The sequence below is a fragment of the Bacillus rossius genome, chromosome 6, assembly GCF_032445375.1.
Source record: "Bacillus rossius redtenbacheri isolate Brsri chromosome 6, Brsri_v3, whole genome shotgun sequence".
Taxonomy (NCBI): Eukaryota; Metazoa; Arthropoda; class Insecta; order Phasmatodea; family Bacillidae; genus Bacillus; species Bacillus rossius.
Genome location: NC_086334.1, coordinates 50,393,554 through 50,411,964, shown reverse-complemented (window position 1 = coordinate 50,411,964; position 18,411 = coordinate 50,393,554). Strand labels below are relative to the sequence as shown.

Here is an 18,411-nt window from a genome sequence, read left to right as displayed (position 1 = left end):
ATTGAAATGGGTCAAAAACACAGGGAAAACTCAGGGAAATTTGTTGTGCGGCAATCACAGTGTGTGTATATATATTTATATATTGATTAATACATGTATCACAAGCACATTTTTTCTTAAAAACAAAATCGGAAAGTTGGGGTACGGGTCGTACATGTAAATCAAAGTAATAGATAAGCCACGAGTCCCGGGAAAGTTTGGTTCACCATACAGCTGTCACGTGCCGAATTTCATGGTAGCCGGCCCCGGACCGTGCCGAGCTGCACCAAGCCAGTTGTAGAAAACGGCGGCACCGTAGTTCGTATACGTTTGGCCGTTTGTGTCATAACTTTGAAGTATCCAGTATGCTGGAAACTTTTTGAAGATTGTTTAGTGAACATATTTTCATTTATTTAGATGTATTTTTTCAAAAGTGCTGCAGCTGTGGTGGTGTTTTTGTATCACTGTAATTTGTGTTGTTGGTAGTATTATGGTATCATGACGAGATTTTTGCCTATCAAACACAAAAAAAACACCGCTAAAATAGTTACACATTGTGTTATTCTGAGTCAAGAGTTCTACAGAAGCAGTTAAATATATTTGAAATTTTTTAGTCAATTGTGAGAAGTGTTTTTTTTCCCAGAAGAAATAAACGGCGGTCCTCTTATTATTTTCTCATTAGAAATATAGGTTACGTTCACGGGTGTGTGCTAGCTCAGTTTCCTTAATTGTGCAATGAAAACACGGTGAAACTTGTGAGACTAAGCGATTCAGTATCAAATGTGTTTTGCTACTCTACATTAGGCCTAGGCCTATTCTTGATAGTCTGAGTGGATAATTGTGTGACATTCACAATGTCTAAATTCAATCCTGCTTGGCTAGATGGATCACTGTTTCCTGACTGGAAAAAGTGGCTACGTCGTGTTGAGGGTGATGAAAATAGTGCAAAGTGTATTTTGTGTAAAAAGGTATTTTCTTTGAGTAGTATGTGTAGGCAGTCTGTGAAGAGCCATCAAGAAGGGAAATTTCAAAAATAGTTGGTTACTGCGAGCAGTATTTCTGCATCATGTCAGCATACTTAACAAAGCCTTTAAATCACCAAGAAACGAAGGGATCAATTATTTCAAGAGTTTCCACAGCACCAAATTCTGAATTAGCATCCAGCACACCAGCATCCTGTTCATTGTTAACTGGATCATCATCATCATTCAGTGCTCTGAAAGAGGCATCTTCAGGCATGGTAAATAAAATACATTTTCAGGAAGACAGTAATGTCAGAAAGGCAGAAATATTGTGGGCATTACATGTTGTTATGAAAAAAGACAGTTTTAATAGCCAACAAGGAATAAGCAATTTGTTTGCTAAAATGTTTCCATATAGTTCCATTGCACAAGAAATGTAGCTTAGTAGTACCAAGACTGCATACTTAGTTACTTGCCCCATATTTTTTCCACAAACTTACAGATGAAATCAGATCCACAAAATAAATTGTTGCATGCTTTGATGAATCCTTCAATAGGGTATAAAAGGTACAACAAATGGACATAGCTGTACGTATATGGGACGTCAACAAAAATCAAGTAATGACCAGGTACTGGAATTCTTCATTTTTAGGCCATTCTACAGCTGATGATCTCTTAAAAGGGTTTCAACAGGAACTAAAGGATTTGGAACTATCCAAAATTATACAAGTATCCATGAATGGGCCGAATGTCAATTGGTTGTTCATGAAAAAATTGAATGCAAAAACTAAGGTGTGCGAAGAAGATCCAGATATATTAGACCTGGGATCTTGTGGTCTCCATGTTGTTCATGGTGCCTTTCAAATGGGTTTTAGAAAGACCGGGTGGGATGTTGTTCAATTTTTAAGGGCCATATATTCTGTGTTCAAAGACTCACCTGCTCGACGATCAGACTTCAGACAAGTTACAAGTTGCAGTGTTCTTCTGATCAAATTTTGTGATTTGTTGGTGGTTGGAAAATGTCCCAGTGTGTGAGAGAGCAATACAAATTTTTCCTCACTTGAAAAAAATTTTTAAGACCAGTAAATTACCTGCTACATATTTTGTTGAGAAAGTGAAGGATTGTTTGAGGGATCCTTTGTTGCTAGCTAAGCTGAGTTTTTTTTCCTGACAATGGCTTCTTCACTTGAACCATTTTTAAAGAAGTTCCAAACATTAAAACCAATGTTACCATTTCTGCATAAGGAATTGGAGGACTTGCTAAGAGAGTTGCTGGGACGTTTCATTAAGATGGAAATTTTGAAAGCCAAGATAACTGCATATCAGCTTATTAGTATTAATTTGGACGATGTAAGTCTGGGACTTCCACTCGCAAAGTTGAAAATTGGATTTGCTGCAAAGCATGAGTTAGGTGTGGTTGATGTAAAATAACTTCAGAAACAAAGGTTCCTAACAGAATGCAAAACATGCATGGTTCAGATTGCCAAGAAACTTGAACGTAGCCCAATAAAATACAAAATGGTTAAAGCTGCTTCTTGTTTGGACCCTAGAAAATTGTTGGACAAACAGGAAGAGTGTAGGACAAGCATGGATACATGTTTGCAAATTCTTATGTCTGCCAAGCACCTAACTGCTCTTCAATCTGATAGACCTAGTGTTCAGTTTACCAAATTTGTTACTAATATCAATTCTGACAAACTTGCATCATTTCATGTACACAATAACAGATTGGACACTTTTTTTGCAGATATGTTGATTGGAGAAGAACAGTTTAAAGATAAATGGCTTGCAGTGAAAATTATATTAATTCTCTCACATGGTAATGCTTTTGTGGAATCTGGATTCTCCATCAATAAGGAGATGCTTGTTGAAAATCTCCATGAGGAATCTTTGATTGGCCTGCGACGAGTTTGGGATGGAGTTAGTAATGCTGGTGGTGAAAATTGTATTCAAGTATATCAGGAAATGATAAAATATGCCAGAGGAGCAGCTTCAAGGTACAAAGGTGCCCTGGAGTAAAAATGTCAAAATGAAGAAGAGGACAAGAAGTTGGACAGATATTGTAAGAAAGAAAGAAAACGCAAGACTGTAGGAATTCAAGAGCTGCTAAATAAAAAACTGGAAATAGAGAAACAAAAAGAGCATTTAGAGATGAAAATTAAAAAAATTAAGAAAAATATTTATTGGGCTTAAAGAATAACCAGTACATATTTGTAATATTTTGTGAATGTACATTGAATATGCAAGATACCTAAACATTTTTTTCCTATGCAGCAGAAGTGGTATAACATTAGGCCTATGTATGTCTAAATGTTCACAGCAATTTAGCAGGTAATAAAATAGCTGATAATACCCTTATGTTAGTAGCATAGGTATGCCTGTATATTATGTAAAATTGTTCTTATTGTGATTAGTTTATTTCATTATTTTTTTTAATTTAGCACAGGGAAAATATATTATAGGACAGGGAAAACAGGGAAAACTCAGGGAAATTTACAGAAACAAGTTGGTGGGAACCCTGCTGTTCTATCAAAAGTGGAGGGGGGGGGGGGGGGACTGGAAGTCCGGACCGAAAGATTCCGAAGTTCCCCGAGTGGACATCATAAAAAAACTCTGACTGATGTCTCAAAGTTGGTAGCACTGGCCGACCTTAGCGCTACCTGTTGAGGGGTGTCGGAAATAAAAAAGAATCGACTCGCCCAAGGCGTCTGCTTTAACAAGGGAATAAAGGGGCAGTCAGGTGCTACACTCTGGCGGCCAAGATAATAAGTTACTGTTTCTGCCGCGAGATGTCGTGGGGTGGTCCATCTTGGCACACACATTTTTTATGCCAGTCGCCCTTGGAGACTGTCGCTGTCTGCTGGGGTTTATGACCGGTCATTGGTCTTGGGCGAATTCTTAGAACTGAAAAAGGGGGGGGGGGGGGGGGGTGGAGTAAGAGGGGGCAGAAAACGCAATGACGCTGAGAACTAGCGTCCATGACATGACTCCAGGGTAGTGAACCTAATACGTATTCGTGACTGTAAAGGCTATGGTCAGCTCGCCTCTGAGAAATGGTAACAGCTCGTCCAGAGCTGCTGTATGCAGTTTTAGTCATGAAGTGAAGTAACGTTACAGGCCTGGGACGTGCCTGTAAGCGAGGGAAATGTTAAACGCTCTGCCAACAAAGTCTTAGATCTGCAAAATATCGTATAGGTCTCTGGGAAAGGTGCTTCAGACTACTGGCACAAAGTTTAACTAAGGGGGGTACACCAGCCTAACAAAGAGTAAATCATCCAAAGTAACCAAATTATATAGACAAATAAAATTTCCAAAAATAATTTAAATTATATAAAATTAGAAGAAAAAAAGTGTCAAAATTCCTAATTTCCGGCACACAGAAAATTCATGTATCGAGTATACTATCTTTGGTTTTAACATTAAAGTTGTTTACATAGTTTGGTGAGTCCATTGGTACAAAGCTCGAACATTGTTAAGTGCTAAATTGAGATTTCCTGGTTATAATGTTTTCCTGCTTATAATGTTTTTTTCTTGTGCTCCCTTGAAAAACATTATAACAGGGTTCTACTGTATATCATTGGAAAAATAGGCAGCAAAATGTAATTCAAAAATATTTTATAACCAGCCTAGTTATTTTAAATTTCAGCAGCTTATAGTAATATTTTACAGTTGATAATAGGTGGAATAAAGTTAAATTATCATTTTGAATTAAGTCAAAAAATGTATGGTTGAATGTGTGCTACTAGTCTGTGTTGGTTTTTAAGATTTATAATATCCACAAACTGGCAGCAGTTTATCAGTGAGATAGGGACCATAAACTCAGTGCCAACCATGTGCCTGTACGGAAAGTAAGGGGATCCCTTGCAGTTGGTGAGTTAGCTGCATGCTGCCAATCAAAATATTTACTTTGTTGTTCATTGGGCAGCATTTCCCAAGGAAATACACTTTGCAAGCTAGAAAGCATGTTCACCCCGTATTTAGCATCTTGTACCCTTTCTTGACCCAGTTGGATTACTCAAGGTGGACGGACATTATAAGAATTCAAATCTTTCTTTTGTTTTAATAATAATAAAAAAAAACACTTTCATTGTACCAAAGAATTGTTATGTTAATAACAATAAGTTGTTAATTAATTATTACCATATTGTGTACTTGCATGTAGGTCCACAACTCCTGCAAGCCTGCTAGCCATTTCTGTGCAATGGAGTATGGTCATTTGTGTCGAAGTGTGTGCAAAGTATTTTGTGTAAGTCCAAAAACATCCCTCAGTTGATTGGCAATCTTACGGCACCTTGTGCTACCCCCCAGCCGGTGTTTCTTCACTCTTTAGTTGCTTTTACTGGGTTTTTTCACCAAGACCAATAAACTGCAAAAATCCCCAACTCAGAAGGCATGCGTCTCTCAACAATGGCTGTTCATTTTAAGGTATAGTCTCTTTGGAGGTATAGTCTCTGATTGTGGTCTTCCGAGGCCTTCATTGCAGCACTGATATGATTTGTGTCACGTCGTGGTCTTTGTTCCCACATCTAAGCCGATTGTGGTACCAATTTTGTGGGTGCTGCTGCCCGTTTCCAGCAAATGATATCCAACCTGCTGAAGTCGCTTCCACCTCGTGATGCCATTCAATCGTTTTCATTGGTTAACGGACTGACCTTTCATTTAACTCTCCTGCTGCTCCACATCAAGGTGGAATTCGGGAACATTTACAAGCGTGTAAAAAATCATTATTCATAACTGATTGGTCTCCAGGTATTAATATTTTCAGACTTGGCAACTGTCACACCAAGAGTTGAAGAAGTTCTTAACTCAAGACCACTCCCCCAATGTCACCATACTCTTTTGATCTCTGTGCACTAACACCTGGCCATTTCTTAGTTGGTAGACAAATGCTTGCCTATCCAGGTTATAATCGAACCCATAAAAACTTGCAGCATCTCATGCATTGGAAACTGGTCCAAGCAAATGGCAAACATTTCTGGAACTGGTGGCAGAAGGAGTGTCTAAACACCCTTCAGTGACATGCAAAATTCTCTCTCCTGCAAAAAAACTTGGCCATTGGGATCTTGTTCTTCTCCACCAGGGTAACTCGCCACGCTGAAATGGTGTTTAGTTGGGATGGTTGACATGTACCCCAATCGAGATGGTATGGTAAGAGTGGCATAAATGAGAACGAGTTGCGAATGGAAGCGTTTCATGGTCAAATTTAATCCACTACCATCGGAAACTGTTGAGAACTAATGACAATGAACTACGTAATTATGTTGGGTTTGCAAGTGATAGTTATTTTAGGGAGGAGGAATGTTCAGTATTCAGTGGTTGAGTTTGCTTTGTTTATGTTATGATAGATATCCTTGGAAAAGATTCTTTTTTTTATTAGAGATAAATAAGAATGGCCATCAACCATGTAAATTATTTTGTGTGAAAGTCTCTGTTATTTATATTTCTTCCGGGTCAATCCCGTGGTCCTCCGGACCGATAAATGACGTTTTCGTGTGTCCCTAGCATAGTTTGTTGTGACCGAGGTGTGTGGTAAGAGATGAACAGAGGTGAGAGCAACTATCAAGCCAAGCTCCAGTGGGGAGAGTGAAAAATAGACTTAAGAAAGTGTGATTAGTTTGACGGTCATTTAAATGTTGTAATTTAGGAAATAGTATAAATATTATAGTATAAACCCTGTTACAACATTTTTCAATGGGACATAAGGAAAAAACATAAGCAGGAAATATCAGTTTAGCACTATTCAGCATTTGAATGTCTTTCAATGAACTCATCAAGCTATTTAAACAAATTTAATGTTCAATGATGCTTGAATTTGGTTAACCAAGCCAATAATTTTTCAACTCCGTCATGATTCCAGCTTATGTTTTATTTTTATTTAAATACACACTGCCACAAAACTGTCTCATGATTCGTGACGGTGAAGTTTAGGGTAGGAATGCCTATTTCCAATTCCTTTGCCACGTGAAAATGTGTAATTTCGGGATTCCTACCAAACTAGTTCTATTTTGCCATCACAGAATAGGTAGCAAACTGAAATATTGTAGGACTATGTGTACATACATCTGAAACCACTATAGAATGGCAAGGAACAGAAGGATTTTTTTTTCAATACACAGGTGACAACAGATTGTAACTGCAAATGTTATGTACCTTTTATATATTTAATACACATTGTTAGTCAGCACTAATATGTATGTAGCACTAGTGTTCTGGTACACTTACATTACAAGCAGGAACATTATAACAGGGTACTACTGTAATTAATAAATAAAACTCTAATAAATTTGTTTGGGCTATCCTGTATTTAGATTAACCTTCATTGCCCACTCACAATGGCATTTTGAGATATTTGTTATGTTGAGCTAGTCAACAATGGTTCATTCTTAGTATTCCTAATTTTGATTAAACAATGCCAATTAAGTGTAGCCAAAACATTCATGGACTGTGATGATGGAACCAAAGGTAGTATTGTCTCTCTGGCCTTGAGGTGCAAATGGGAGTTATAATTTAAATTGCAAATAACATTTCAGACTTTTTAAACAGTAGACATGTTTGCTTCAGCACAGTGAAAAGCTGCAGTTGGTGTTTATTTTGATCTAGTCTCACACGTTAGAATTAAGAGAGGTAAGATACTGGCTTTTGATGTGTAAATTTTGGGTGAGAGTTCATTTGTGTTTATTTAACTGTGGAAAATAAGAAAAACTGGAATAATTAGGGGGAGTAATAATACCTAATAAGGAAATACTGGACAAAATCACAGAAATCACCGAAAAGATTCCCTAACATTACTTGTGAAGTAAAATGTGTAATGGGAAATGCCACAACAAAAGTGAACTGCATACACAATGTTTACGTTCAGTGTTTAGTTGTGGCAAAGAAGAAGTTTTTTATTTTTATTTAAATAATCAATCACTTATGCAGACAGTCTTATAAAATTATTTTTGTTTGATTTTATTAATTTTATCTAATGTCAGAAGCAGATATAGTTGAACCAATCAATAGTTTCTAACATTTTAAAATTTATTTTCAAACTTTAATTTTTATAATAGGTAATATTTATTTAAAGTCACATTTTTTAAATTATGAAGTGGGTAGAGTTTGTTCTTGGCATTGAAAACGGCATTAATTTCTTGTTTACGTAAAATGTCTTTTGAGACAAGATTTTGCAGTTTTGTTTTAATATTAATTAATTTTTTTAAAATAAATAATTTGGATGTTGTTGGCTTGATTTTCATAAATGTTTATGTATCAATCAATATTAAAAATATAAGATAAAAAATATTCCTAATTTCATGAAAACAGTATAATTTTGAGTGTGATAAAAGCTGCATGTTTAGGTAAAATAAAAATAATTGTTTATATGATTATCTAATGCAAAGTATGCAGAAAAAAAAAACAAATCTGCAAACAATTTTTTTGTTTTAAATATACATCAGAATCTTCTATTTTTAAATAAGTTAGTAAGAGGTGCATTATAAATCGGGCAGTTTAATTAACTTTCACAGTTTTCTTGATCCATGGATTTAGTTAACAAAGTATATAATAATACAATAACATTAATTCAATTTTGGATGTTAATTATAATGAATTATATTTATGTAATTTACCTAAATAATATATTGTTTAAATTTGGTTTTTATTTCATGATCTGACTTGCATTTTGGTGTTACGTGGTTAATTGGACGTAGTTATGCAAAAAGGAACCAACCCACAATTTTGTTATAATTTTATTTGAAAATAAATTAAAATAGTACAAGGTTGATGGTACCGTCGTTGCTATTATTATATCAGTATTTATACTAGACCGTTAAAATTATACCCACATTATGTTATCAATACGAGAATTACAATTTATAATTAACTTTAACTTCAAAATACTCAGAATAGGTTTCATGTGGGTTGGTTCCCTTTTTTGCATAACTACGTCCAATTGACTGACGTTCTGGTCGTTGTTTAGGTTTTTTTTTCTTCTTCGTGATCCAGTATTGAATGTTGCCACTGGTTGTGCTCGGTGCCCGAGAGAGAGGCTGGTGTGTACGGGGCAGTGAGACGCTGCGTGGCTGCCCGCAGCTGTACTGCTACAACATCCTGCTGGAGCAGCTGCTGCGGCTGCTGCTGGGGAAGCTGGAGGAGGCCCTGGAGCAGCACCAGGCGGACGGCCGGCGCTGGCAGCCGCTCGAGTCGTGCCTGCACGCCTTCTTCTCGGTGGCGGAGAGCGTGCCCGTGGGCGAGGCTCGCCACCTGCCGCGCCTGCTGGCGACCCTGCAGCGCCTGCCCTTCCAGCGGCTCGACATGCGGGTCGTGTCCACCTGCCTGGACGTCATAGGTGCCCGCTCACAGCCAGGGGCGCAACAACTAAATTTCCAAAGGGGGGCAATATACCTTTTTATAAAGAATCATCGATCCCCCCTATTGAAGCGGGGGGTCCGGGGGTCCTCCCCCGGGAAAATTTGTATTTCAAGGTGGAAAATGGTGCTATTTAAGCAGTTTTATTATCTAAAAATTGATTACACAGCACTTTCTTTGCCCCCGTTTGCCCCCACTTCAAGGTTTCAGAGGGGGGAGGGGGCAAAATACCCTTGCCACCCCCTGTTGTTGCGCCTCTGCTCACAGGACTCCACGCTTCCGGTCTCGAAGCACAAAAAATTAATGCCTTTTCAATGCCGAGAACAAACTCTCTCTCCCACTTCATAATTCAAAAAAATGTGACTTTAAATAAATATTACCTATTATAAATATTAAAGTTCGAAAATAAAATTTAAAAATGTTAGAAACTATCGATAGGTTCTCCTATATCTGCTTCTGACATTAGATAAAATTAATAACAAATAAAAATAATTTTATAAGGCTGTCTGCATAAGTAATTGATTATTTCAATAAAACTATAAAAAAAACCTCTTCTTTGCCGCAACTAAACACTGAACGTGAACATTGTGTGTGCAGCTCACTTTTGTTGTGGCATTGGGGTACTTATTCCACCGAAATTAGGGTAATGTTGAACATGCTGATTTTTATGATAAAATATTTCGTGATAAGTCTGTCTAAAATAGATACATTCAGAACAATAAAAAAGAAATTAGTGAGCATTTGCGGGGGGGGGGGGGGGGGGGGGGGGGGGGGGGGAGTGGTTTCTGAAGCAAAAAAATAGACATACAAATGTGTCTACAAATACCAAGTACACCAATTTCAAGACTTTTTCTAGAACCTTTTTTTATACAATACAGCAAAATTTTGTAATTATTTTACACAAAACATATGTACAAGTGTTACTGACACTAATTATCAATTTTTTTAAAAATATGTATGAATAAAATTTGTTTGTAATGACCTGTAAGACACAGTTTCATGAAAAATATGAATTATATTTACAATTTGATATGCATAGTACTTCTCACTTATTTGTTCATTCGTTTATACTTTTAATACGTAGTTTTTTTATTTTACTCCTTTCTTGTCCCTTCCCTAATCAATTGCACTTCGTGGGCTTGGTCCCCCCCTCCCTCCACCCCAAAAAATGTTTAATTTTTAGTTGAGAATCCGGTTAATCGGGTCATGGATAATCGAGGTTCTACTGTAGATTAGGGTTCTGCGAATATTCGAAATTTCCGAATTCGAGTTCGAATTTTTTGATATTCGATTCGTAAATTTGAATCGAATTCATTTTAAATAATTCGACTTGACATCCCCCTCCCCCAATTTTAAAAGAAATGTAAATTGACGATTACATCTTCCACTTACAAAAAATTATACATTGAAACCCCTTATTTACGTTACCGTTATTTACGTTTTCACGTTATTTGAACCATTTTATTTCTGTCCCGTTTTAACCTCATTTGATGTAATGCAATGAATTCCCGTTGTTTACAACATGCCTATTGCTTTATGCAATTTACGCCGTTCGTTCTGATAAAACTGCTTACTAACTTAATTAATCCTATTACAAAGTAATCTGATGTGTAAATTGTGTTTTAAAGACGTTTTTAAAAGTTAAAAACTTCATCTTTAACATCTCGGGAGTTCCTTTATACCGCTTATAAAAACGTAAACAGCGCCAGTTTGGTTGTGTTGATTCCTGTATTCCTACCTGTATAGAGCGCGCGCACGTAGTCGAAAATTGATATTGATAGCTCGCAGACTGCATGCACGCGCGCGCACTCTGTCAGTAACCGAGTTAACCCGCACGATCGTTATGCGTATAGTTACAAATCACGTTCTTGTTACGGGTTTCTTTTTTTTTTTACGTTGAATAAAATGGTTTTATTGCATCACTCATTAATTTAAATTATTTAGCTTGCTTTCGCAAAGTCTACGTTTTAAATAAACGTACTTTCCATGAATAGGTAGAGGCAAGATTTTGTGGTGTTATTTTAAGACAAATATCGGTGTAAAGAAATAAAGATTTCGGTGTTATATGGTTTTATTTTTTTGCTTAAAATACCCACGGCAAAATTTTCTTTTTTTTCTCTACGACATGCAAATTTATTAAAACAAATATTAATAAACACTAAAACCTCATGATCTTATTACAGTTAAGTTCATTTGCAAATTCATAGATAATTAAGTTCATTTGCAAATTCATAAATTCTAACTTTTAAATAACTACTAAAAATTTCACGACTTAATTACAATCACATACACCAAAAATTACACAATTAAGCACTTCCAAAGTTACTATTAAGACGGTTTTATTGAAATGCTATCATAGTTAAATTTTCCGGATTTTCTGGAGTGAGACGTTGTCTTCTGTCACTACCAGCTTTGAATATATATACTGTATAGAAGTCGCCAGCCCAGGTTAAAATTTCTAATACGGTTTTGAGGTAGTTGGTTAATTCACCGCCGCAATCGCCACCATCTCTAGGGCATCGACTTGTGGTGGTCCCTAGCGGACAAGTGTCGAACTCTTCAAACACCCCTTCCCCCTCCCGCTGAAGGACCTTGAGCTGCAGTGAATGATGGATGAGGGGTGCGGGGTATGACAGCAGGCGACAGCGCTGCGCTCTAACGTGTAAATAACAACTAAGACGATACAGGGCGTTACGGCAGCGCACTGCAGCGGTGAAGTTCCCAAGCTGCTTATCATACGCTTCTGAAAAACGTAGAGTAAATCCTATCCACTCGCGACTTTTATACAGTATATATATTCAAAGCTACCAGTGAGTACCTGGAAAATGAACGTTCTGCATCAACATTTGATGTTGGGAACCAGATTGCCCTTAAACTGGCTTGAGCAAATTCACTGTAGTCCCTTTTAAGGGAGCAAAGTACCTTTGCAACATCAATTTGGCTTGTTTCTGTCAATGAAAGTTCATCCTCAATTATTTTTTTGAAAGCAACATAGCCATGTATGAATGTATCAATGGGAAGATGGGAAACAGAAGGCAAGTTATGCAGAGACTTCTGTAGGTTTGCATCTTCTATGCTAACCTTACTCACATTTCTTGGGTTGAACAGCAAATTAATGGCATTAAAGACTCTTAGACAAGGATCGTTGTCAATAAGCTCACCCAGTTTCATTTCACATTTAAGTGAAGTCAACTTTAGGCACTGTTTCACATTCGCCTGTTCCACTGTGTTTAGTTCAGATAATTTTTCATTCACATAGGAGGAAAATACACCAACACTCAAAAGATGAAATTTTGTTTTGATGTTGCTCACTTTTGATGAGAGAACATGTGCTGTGGGGTAGGATGATCCTTCCAGAAGGGTCAGCAAATCGACTAAAGATGCACAATTTTGTGACACGAATAAAGCTTGTAGTTCTGTCACTTTGATCTCTTCTAGTGTCATTTCTTTCAAAAATTTAACTCCAGTCGGCAGTTGCAAGGTCACCACCACCCTTCACAAACTCCTTGAACCACTCCCGTAGTTTTGGATGATCCAGCTTCTCCACTGGCACGTTGACAGATACAAAAGCTTCTGTCTTTTTTAATAAAAATTCTTCTTTGTTGTCCTTTACATTTTTCGCTAAGTTTTTGCATTCTACTATGGAAACTTGTCGTTTAACAGATGAGTTTTGCCTCAAACGCTTGTTTCTCACTCGCAACATGTTTCACAAGCGTATCGCGTCTCTCGTAGTTTCTCGCGTCTGCAGTTACAGAATTTGCAAATTAAAATTTTATCACTGACATAAAATCCTTCGCTGGAAAATTCTTTTGATCGGTCACTGGCAGAAACCTTTGTTTTAGGCATTATCAAATATTTTTAATCACATAGGAAGAATTTAACCTCTTAATACGCAAAAATTTGCCGTGCTGGAAAGATCAAAACAATGGAGAATAGATGCTAATACAAACACATACCGAAAACCAACATACGTACGTTAAAATTAATACCGACATCAACATGTACTATTTATTATTTACAATCGTTACGTTAAGCAGGGTTAATTTTATTTTCGTACCCTACGTATTTTATTTTAAATAAACAATGAAAGCAATGCTCTTGAGTGTGTAATATTTTAATGATTAAAAACGTAATCTTAGAAAAACATATTTTGGACGTTTGTTATTTTTGTATTTACAGAAAGTGAACGGCGGCCATTGTATCATAGTTATCAACATCTTAAATTATTATGGTACACAAGATTACCGTTTAAAGAAAATATTACGTTAATTCCGAGACTTCATTTTAAAATCTATAATGAATCACCGTCGCATATAATATATATGGCTGCTAGTTACTGTCAGAAATATTTGATTGTGCTGAAGATAGTGAATTTTCCTTACAGAATGGAAAAAAAAAAAACGTAAATAATCAGGATAGACGAAATTTCGTGACATATCGCGAATTTCGCACGATTTCGTTTTATTTCGTGTTTTCAAGCAGTTTTCGGTGTTATTTCGTTTTATCGCGCATTACCATATAATCGTCCCTCTATGAATAGGTCTTGTTTTTATGGATTACTTTACATTTTTTTTGCATAATAGTAGTATTCTCCGTTCACTCTTACCTGAGTTTTGGAATAAACAAAGCCTCTTGTAAACAAACATTTTCATTGGCTGCCGTCCGCTGCGCACATTATTCGTGCGAAAGAAATAGTCCCTTGGTTACGTACCATTTGTAAGTATTTTTACACTGCCTTTTTTATAACAATTGTTGTTATATAGAATTTTAGCGTTTCACCATTAATATCCAATACAGGTTAATGTGTCAGCAAGTATTTACTTACAATTATGTTAGCAGACGCAGTGTGTACAGTGTACAGTTGATACTCGGCGCAAAAGTTGTATTTCGGATTTGCACGCGCACAGTTTGTTAATGGCTGACGCCGGACAAGGTTTTGTAAAGCACAGAACGGGAAAGCCTTTGAAAAGTGCACAGAAAACTATTGTGTTGAATGTTTTTAAAACATTTTCAGACAAATATCCGGATTGTCGTGTGAACGATATCGCGAGTTTAACTGCGGAATTTACGAGTGTTTCGAAGAGCAGTGTGCTTCGTGCAAGGAAAGAATTACAGGACACTGGGACATTAACAACTCCCGGGAAGAAAAGGAAACTTGAGTATCCTTTAATCAAAACTTGTGATGATTTTGTGAAGACGGCTATTAGGCGTAAAGTGCATAGTTTTTTCTTCGCAAATGAACCACCTACGCTGAACAAAGTGCTACGGTGCTTCCTGTTATATTACTTCTCCGTTATTTTATTAGCACCGACTGTACTGAAGTGTGTGTGTTGCAACTAGTGCTTGGCGCGCAAGATGAATTCAGCCTATCACTTGATGATGCGGCGCAGTGATACGACGGTGTTTGTTTATTTCAAAACTCAGTTAAGAGTGAACCCACGGCCTCACCCCTAATTATAAACTTGATTTCAGAATAAAATGTGCGATGCTTACGCGATAAAATCGGCAAATTTGTTTTTTTTTGACGTGACGTCTAATAAATTGATGAACGCCGGCTGCACGCACGAAAAAGTATCCCATAACGCATTTTGTCCCGTTACGCTGTGTCCCGTTACTCTCATTGTACGTTTGCGCCGCATCTATCTCTCTTCCACTCTATTGTAACAACCATCGATTTGACTTTTTCGAGCCGCATTAAATTTGAAACACTCCCATTCGTTTCCTACTTTTCCTATCATCGTCCTATCCTTAACAGAATAACACAGATTGGAAGAAGTTACATAGCAAACATGTATAAAAGTTATAGTTAAAATAATCTCTTCGTTAAAGTAATAAACATATTTGAATTAATGAGTGCAAATAAAAGTAAATTCATCAATTAAATTGTAGATTTTATTTCATTTCTTCTTTGTATCCATACAAAGTAGTGATAATTCAAAAAAATTATTCAATTTTATTCATAAAAGTATGCAATCATTTCATCAATGTTTTATGACGCCACGTTAAACTATCGTCGATAAACCAACTTTACAGACAACCAATTTTTTTTTTCTTTTGTACCACTTCCTTATGCTGTGATATTTTTATTAATATGTTTATCCTTGAAAGTCAAACATGCTAAATAAGGTGGCAAGTGAGAGAGTTTTCTTAACAGTAGGCAACAGAGTTACCAGCCGCAGAGAATTGTTGTTGCCGCACCATGTTGATGAACTTACCTTTCTCCCTGACAATTTGAAATGATTTGTGAAGTGATTTATAGACATATAATTTTATTTTCTTCAAAATAGTCTCACTTTAATTTTAGTTACTTGATTTAAACTGTGGATTATGTGACAAGTTTTTCAAAGGTGGTATGTTAAAATTTTTTGTGATCTATGTTATTTTAATAAATATTCCCAAATTTGATTCGAAAAAAATTAGAAATCACAATTCGCAGATGTCTACTGTAGATATAAGGAGCAATTAAAGGTTAAGTGTGAGATGTATGGTGTGATGTTGTAAGTGTGTGTGCTGGCCAGGGGCGTATGCAGAGTGGATCAACGCTCACCCCGAGGTCCTCAACTGCGTCATCCCCCTGCTGGTGATGGGCCTCGGCACGCCGCAAGTTGCCCCGGCAGCCACCATGTCCCTCAAGGACCTCACCCGGGACTGCCAGAGCTCCATGGCGCCGTTCGCCCACGTCATTTTGCAGGCTGTCCAGGTGAATGTCAAGTCGTAGGGACAACGTTTAGGAAAGTTACAAATGTAAGCTACAAGGTAAATCAACATAAGAATGTAAATTAATGCTGTATACATTTACACAATTTTTCATGGTGAGTTTTTTTTTTAAATTTAAAAATCTTGGTGACTATTCTGGTTAATATGGTATAGTTATGGACAAGATTATATGGTGAATTGCGGTAAAACCAAAATAACACTGAAAAGCATGTCAATACACCGCATACCACCAAAATGAAAGTTATGTCATGGAATTAAGTAGCATTTAACTATAACTTACCTAATTCAATTTTATTGTTCTAGGAATGTTGTATTTTTCCATTTAAAAAAAAAATTGTACCATAGTGCATGGATCAGCCAATTTTATTGAATTTGTTTTATTGTTAGAGATGGTGATTTATAGCATTTAAAATAATAACATTTAGCATTTTGAATTTGAAATTTAGCATTTTGTAGCATTTTTAAAACCAAGATTTAGCCAATTCTCTCATTTTACATTACTGAAGAAAAGTATATTTTTAAAAAGCATTAAATAATACACATATTAATAATTAATAACCACAGAAATAAAGATCTAGCACAACTACAAAGATAGCCAATTTGGCATGTTTCCAAACAACTTTTTAGCACTTATGAGTGCAATAAATTGAATACTTAAAATTACAATAAATATTTTTTAGCCGTGTTCATGGCCATAGTTGATGTAGAGTGCACAAATAATGTTATTGTAACTCGTTTTTTCAATTTTTTTTTTCAATTTTCGCCTTCTTTTGGTTTTCGATCATGCAGAAACCGTTGCTTGCCGTTTACCGACTTTTTTTCTCCATCCGATTTCTCGGTGAATCTTTTTTTTGCAGCCTGATGTCCCTCAGATTTAATGTGCTTTTCAAGTAGGTCATCTTTTTTTTTCCACTCCAGACGGCGATTACATGAATTGCACATTAAAATATTAGTATCACTTTCGTAAAACTGTTCACTTTTGTATTCATTTATGCAATCGCGAATGGAAATTTCGTTTCGTCCCATTTTTACTGGGGTTGGGCCGGTCGAATCCTCGAATCCCACCGAATCTCTAGTATTCGAAAGATTCGAAATTCGAGGGAAAAGATTCGGGATTCGAGGAAAAATATTGATGTAAATGTAGTACTTAAAAAACTTAAATGCTTACAATTTACTTGGCCTGTTTAAGTTTTCCTTGGAACACATTCTATTGAGGTACAGTAGAACCTCGTTAATACGTGATGGTCGGGACCGAGATGATCACGGATTACCAAATTTCACGGACTAGCGATTAAAAGCCCGGAAGGTCTTGTCAAGAATCTCAGACACCGGCGTGCAGCTGGGTTAAGGCCGTTCACGGTAAGGGCCGGCCGTCTTCGAATTAGTGTCTCGGCTTAAAGAAATACAGCACTGCCTAGCCATTAGTTCACGGTCATTTACAACAGCCGGAGAGAGAAAGATAAGATCGTGCTGACCTTTCACCCTCCCCCCTCCCCCTCGTACAGCCGAATGCCAGCCAGACACGTCACTCGCCAGGCGCCTGCCGTGCGTTGGCGGGTGGAAACAAACAAAGGGAGACGGGAAGCAGAAGTCAGGACATCCCCCTCAAGTTTAAAGAGTGACAAATGTGACAGCTGATAGGGGGACGACTCAAAGGGTCCGTACAAACAGCGTTGCAGAGTTTGGTGGCCCACGCGATGGCATGTAGTGTTTGCCGGCCGCCGGCCCGCGTGACGTTAATTTTAAGCGCTGACAATTTTTACTTCTCTTATTTTTCTTCTCTTTTAAATCGTCCCGGATTATCCGATTCCCGAATTAGCGCATCACGGATTAACGAGGTTCTACTGTATTGTACTTTTAATTCATTATTATATAAAAAAAATTATGAAGCATGTACTGATTTGGGAAACTTACTTTATATTCATTAACATGGATGCATTTGTATTTGTATTTGTACACATGTATTTTAATCGCAATTCAATTTTAAATATTCTGATACACGTTCTAATTATGAATTTTTTTAGGACCAAGTTTGGTTTGTGTAGACTACCATCGTTAAAATATGTATTATCTGAGAATTCCATGATGGCCAACCAATGAATTTGTTAGCCAATCATTTTGAGCAACATAAAAAATAACTAATATTAATATAAAAAATTTTAATGGGTAAACTAGAGAAAACACCCCGTCACTTTTAACTTCGGGCATATTAATCACTATGCTTTAGTGAGGCTTAATTTTAAAAGACGCACGACAATATTTCTTATGGCCTAAAACCATTGAAGACAAGATGGCGCCTTCCAGTTTCCATTAAATGTTTCAGGAAAGCGTTTACCTTCATTTGGGACTTTAAACAAATGTCAAGTTGGTAACTACAAAATATTGTTCCGTCGGATGTTGAATTTCG

The 18,411-nt window shown here is 36.8% G+C and overlaps 1 protein-coding gene across 3 annotated transcripts in view; it reads left to right on the top strand.

Moving 5' to 3' along the window:
- LOC134533164 (importin-13) overlaps positions 1-18,411 on the top strand; it is an 87,501-nt gene that overhangs the window by 34,371 nt on the left and 34,719 nt on the right. For all 3 annotated transcript variants that reach the window (XM_063370525.1, XM_063370526.1, XM_063370524.1), the window contains exons 10-11: positions 9,012-9,267; positions 15,806-15,987. In XM_063370525.1, the coding sequence (XP_063226595.1) occupies positions 9,012-9,267; positions 15,806-15,987 (438 nt within the window). The remainder of the gene's footprint in view (positions 1-9,011; positions 9,268-15,805; positions 15,988-18,411) is intronic.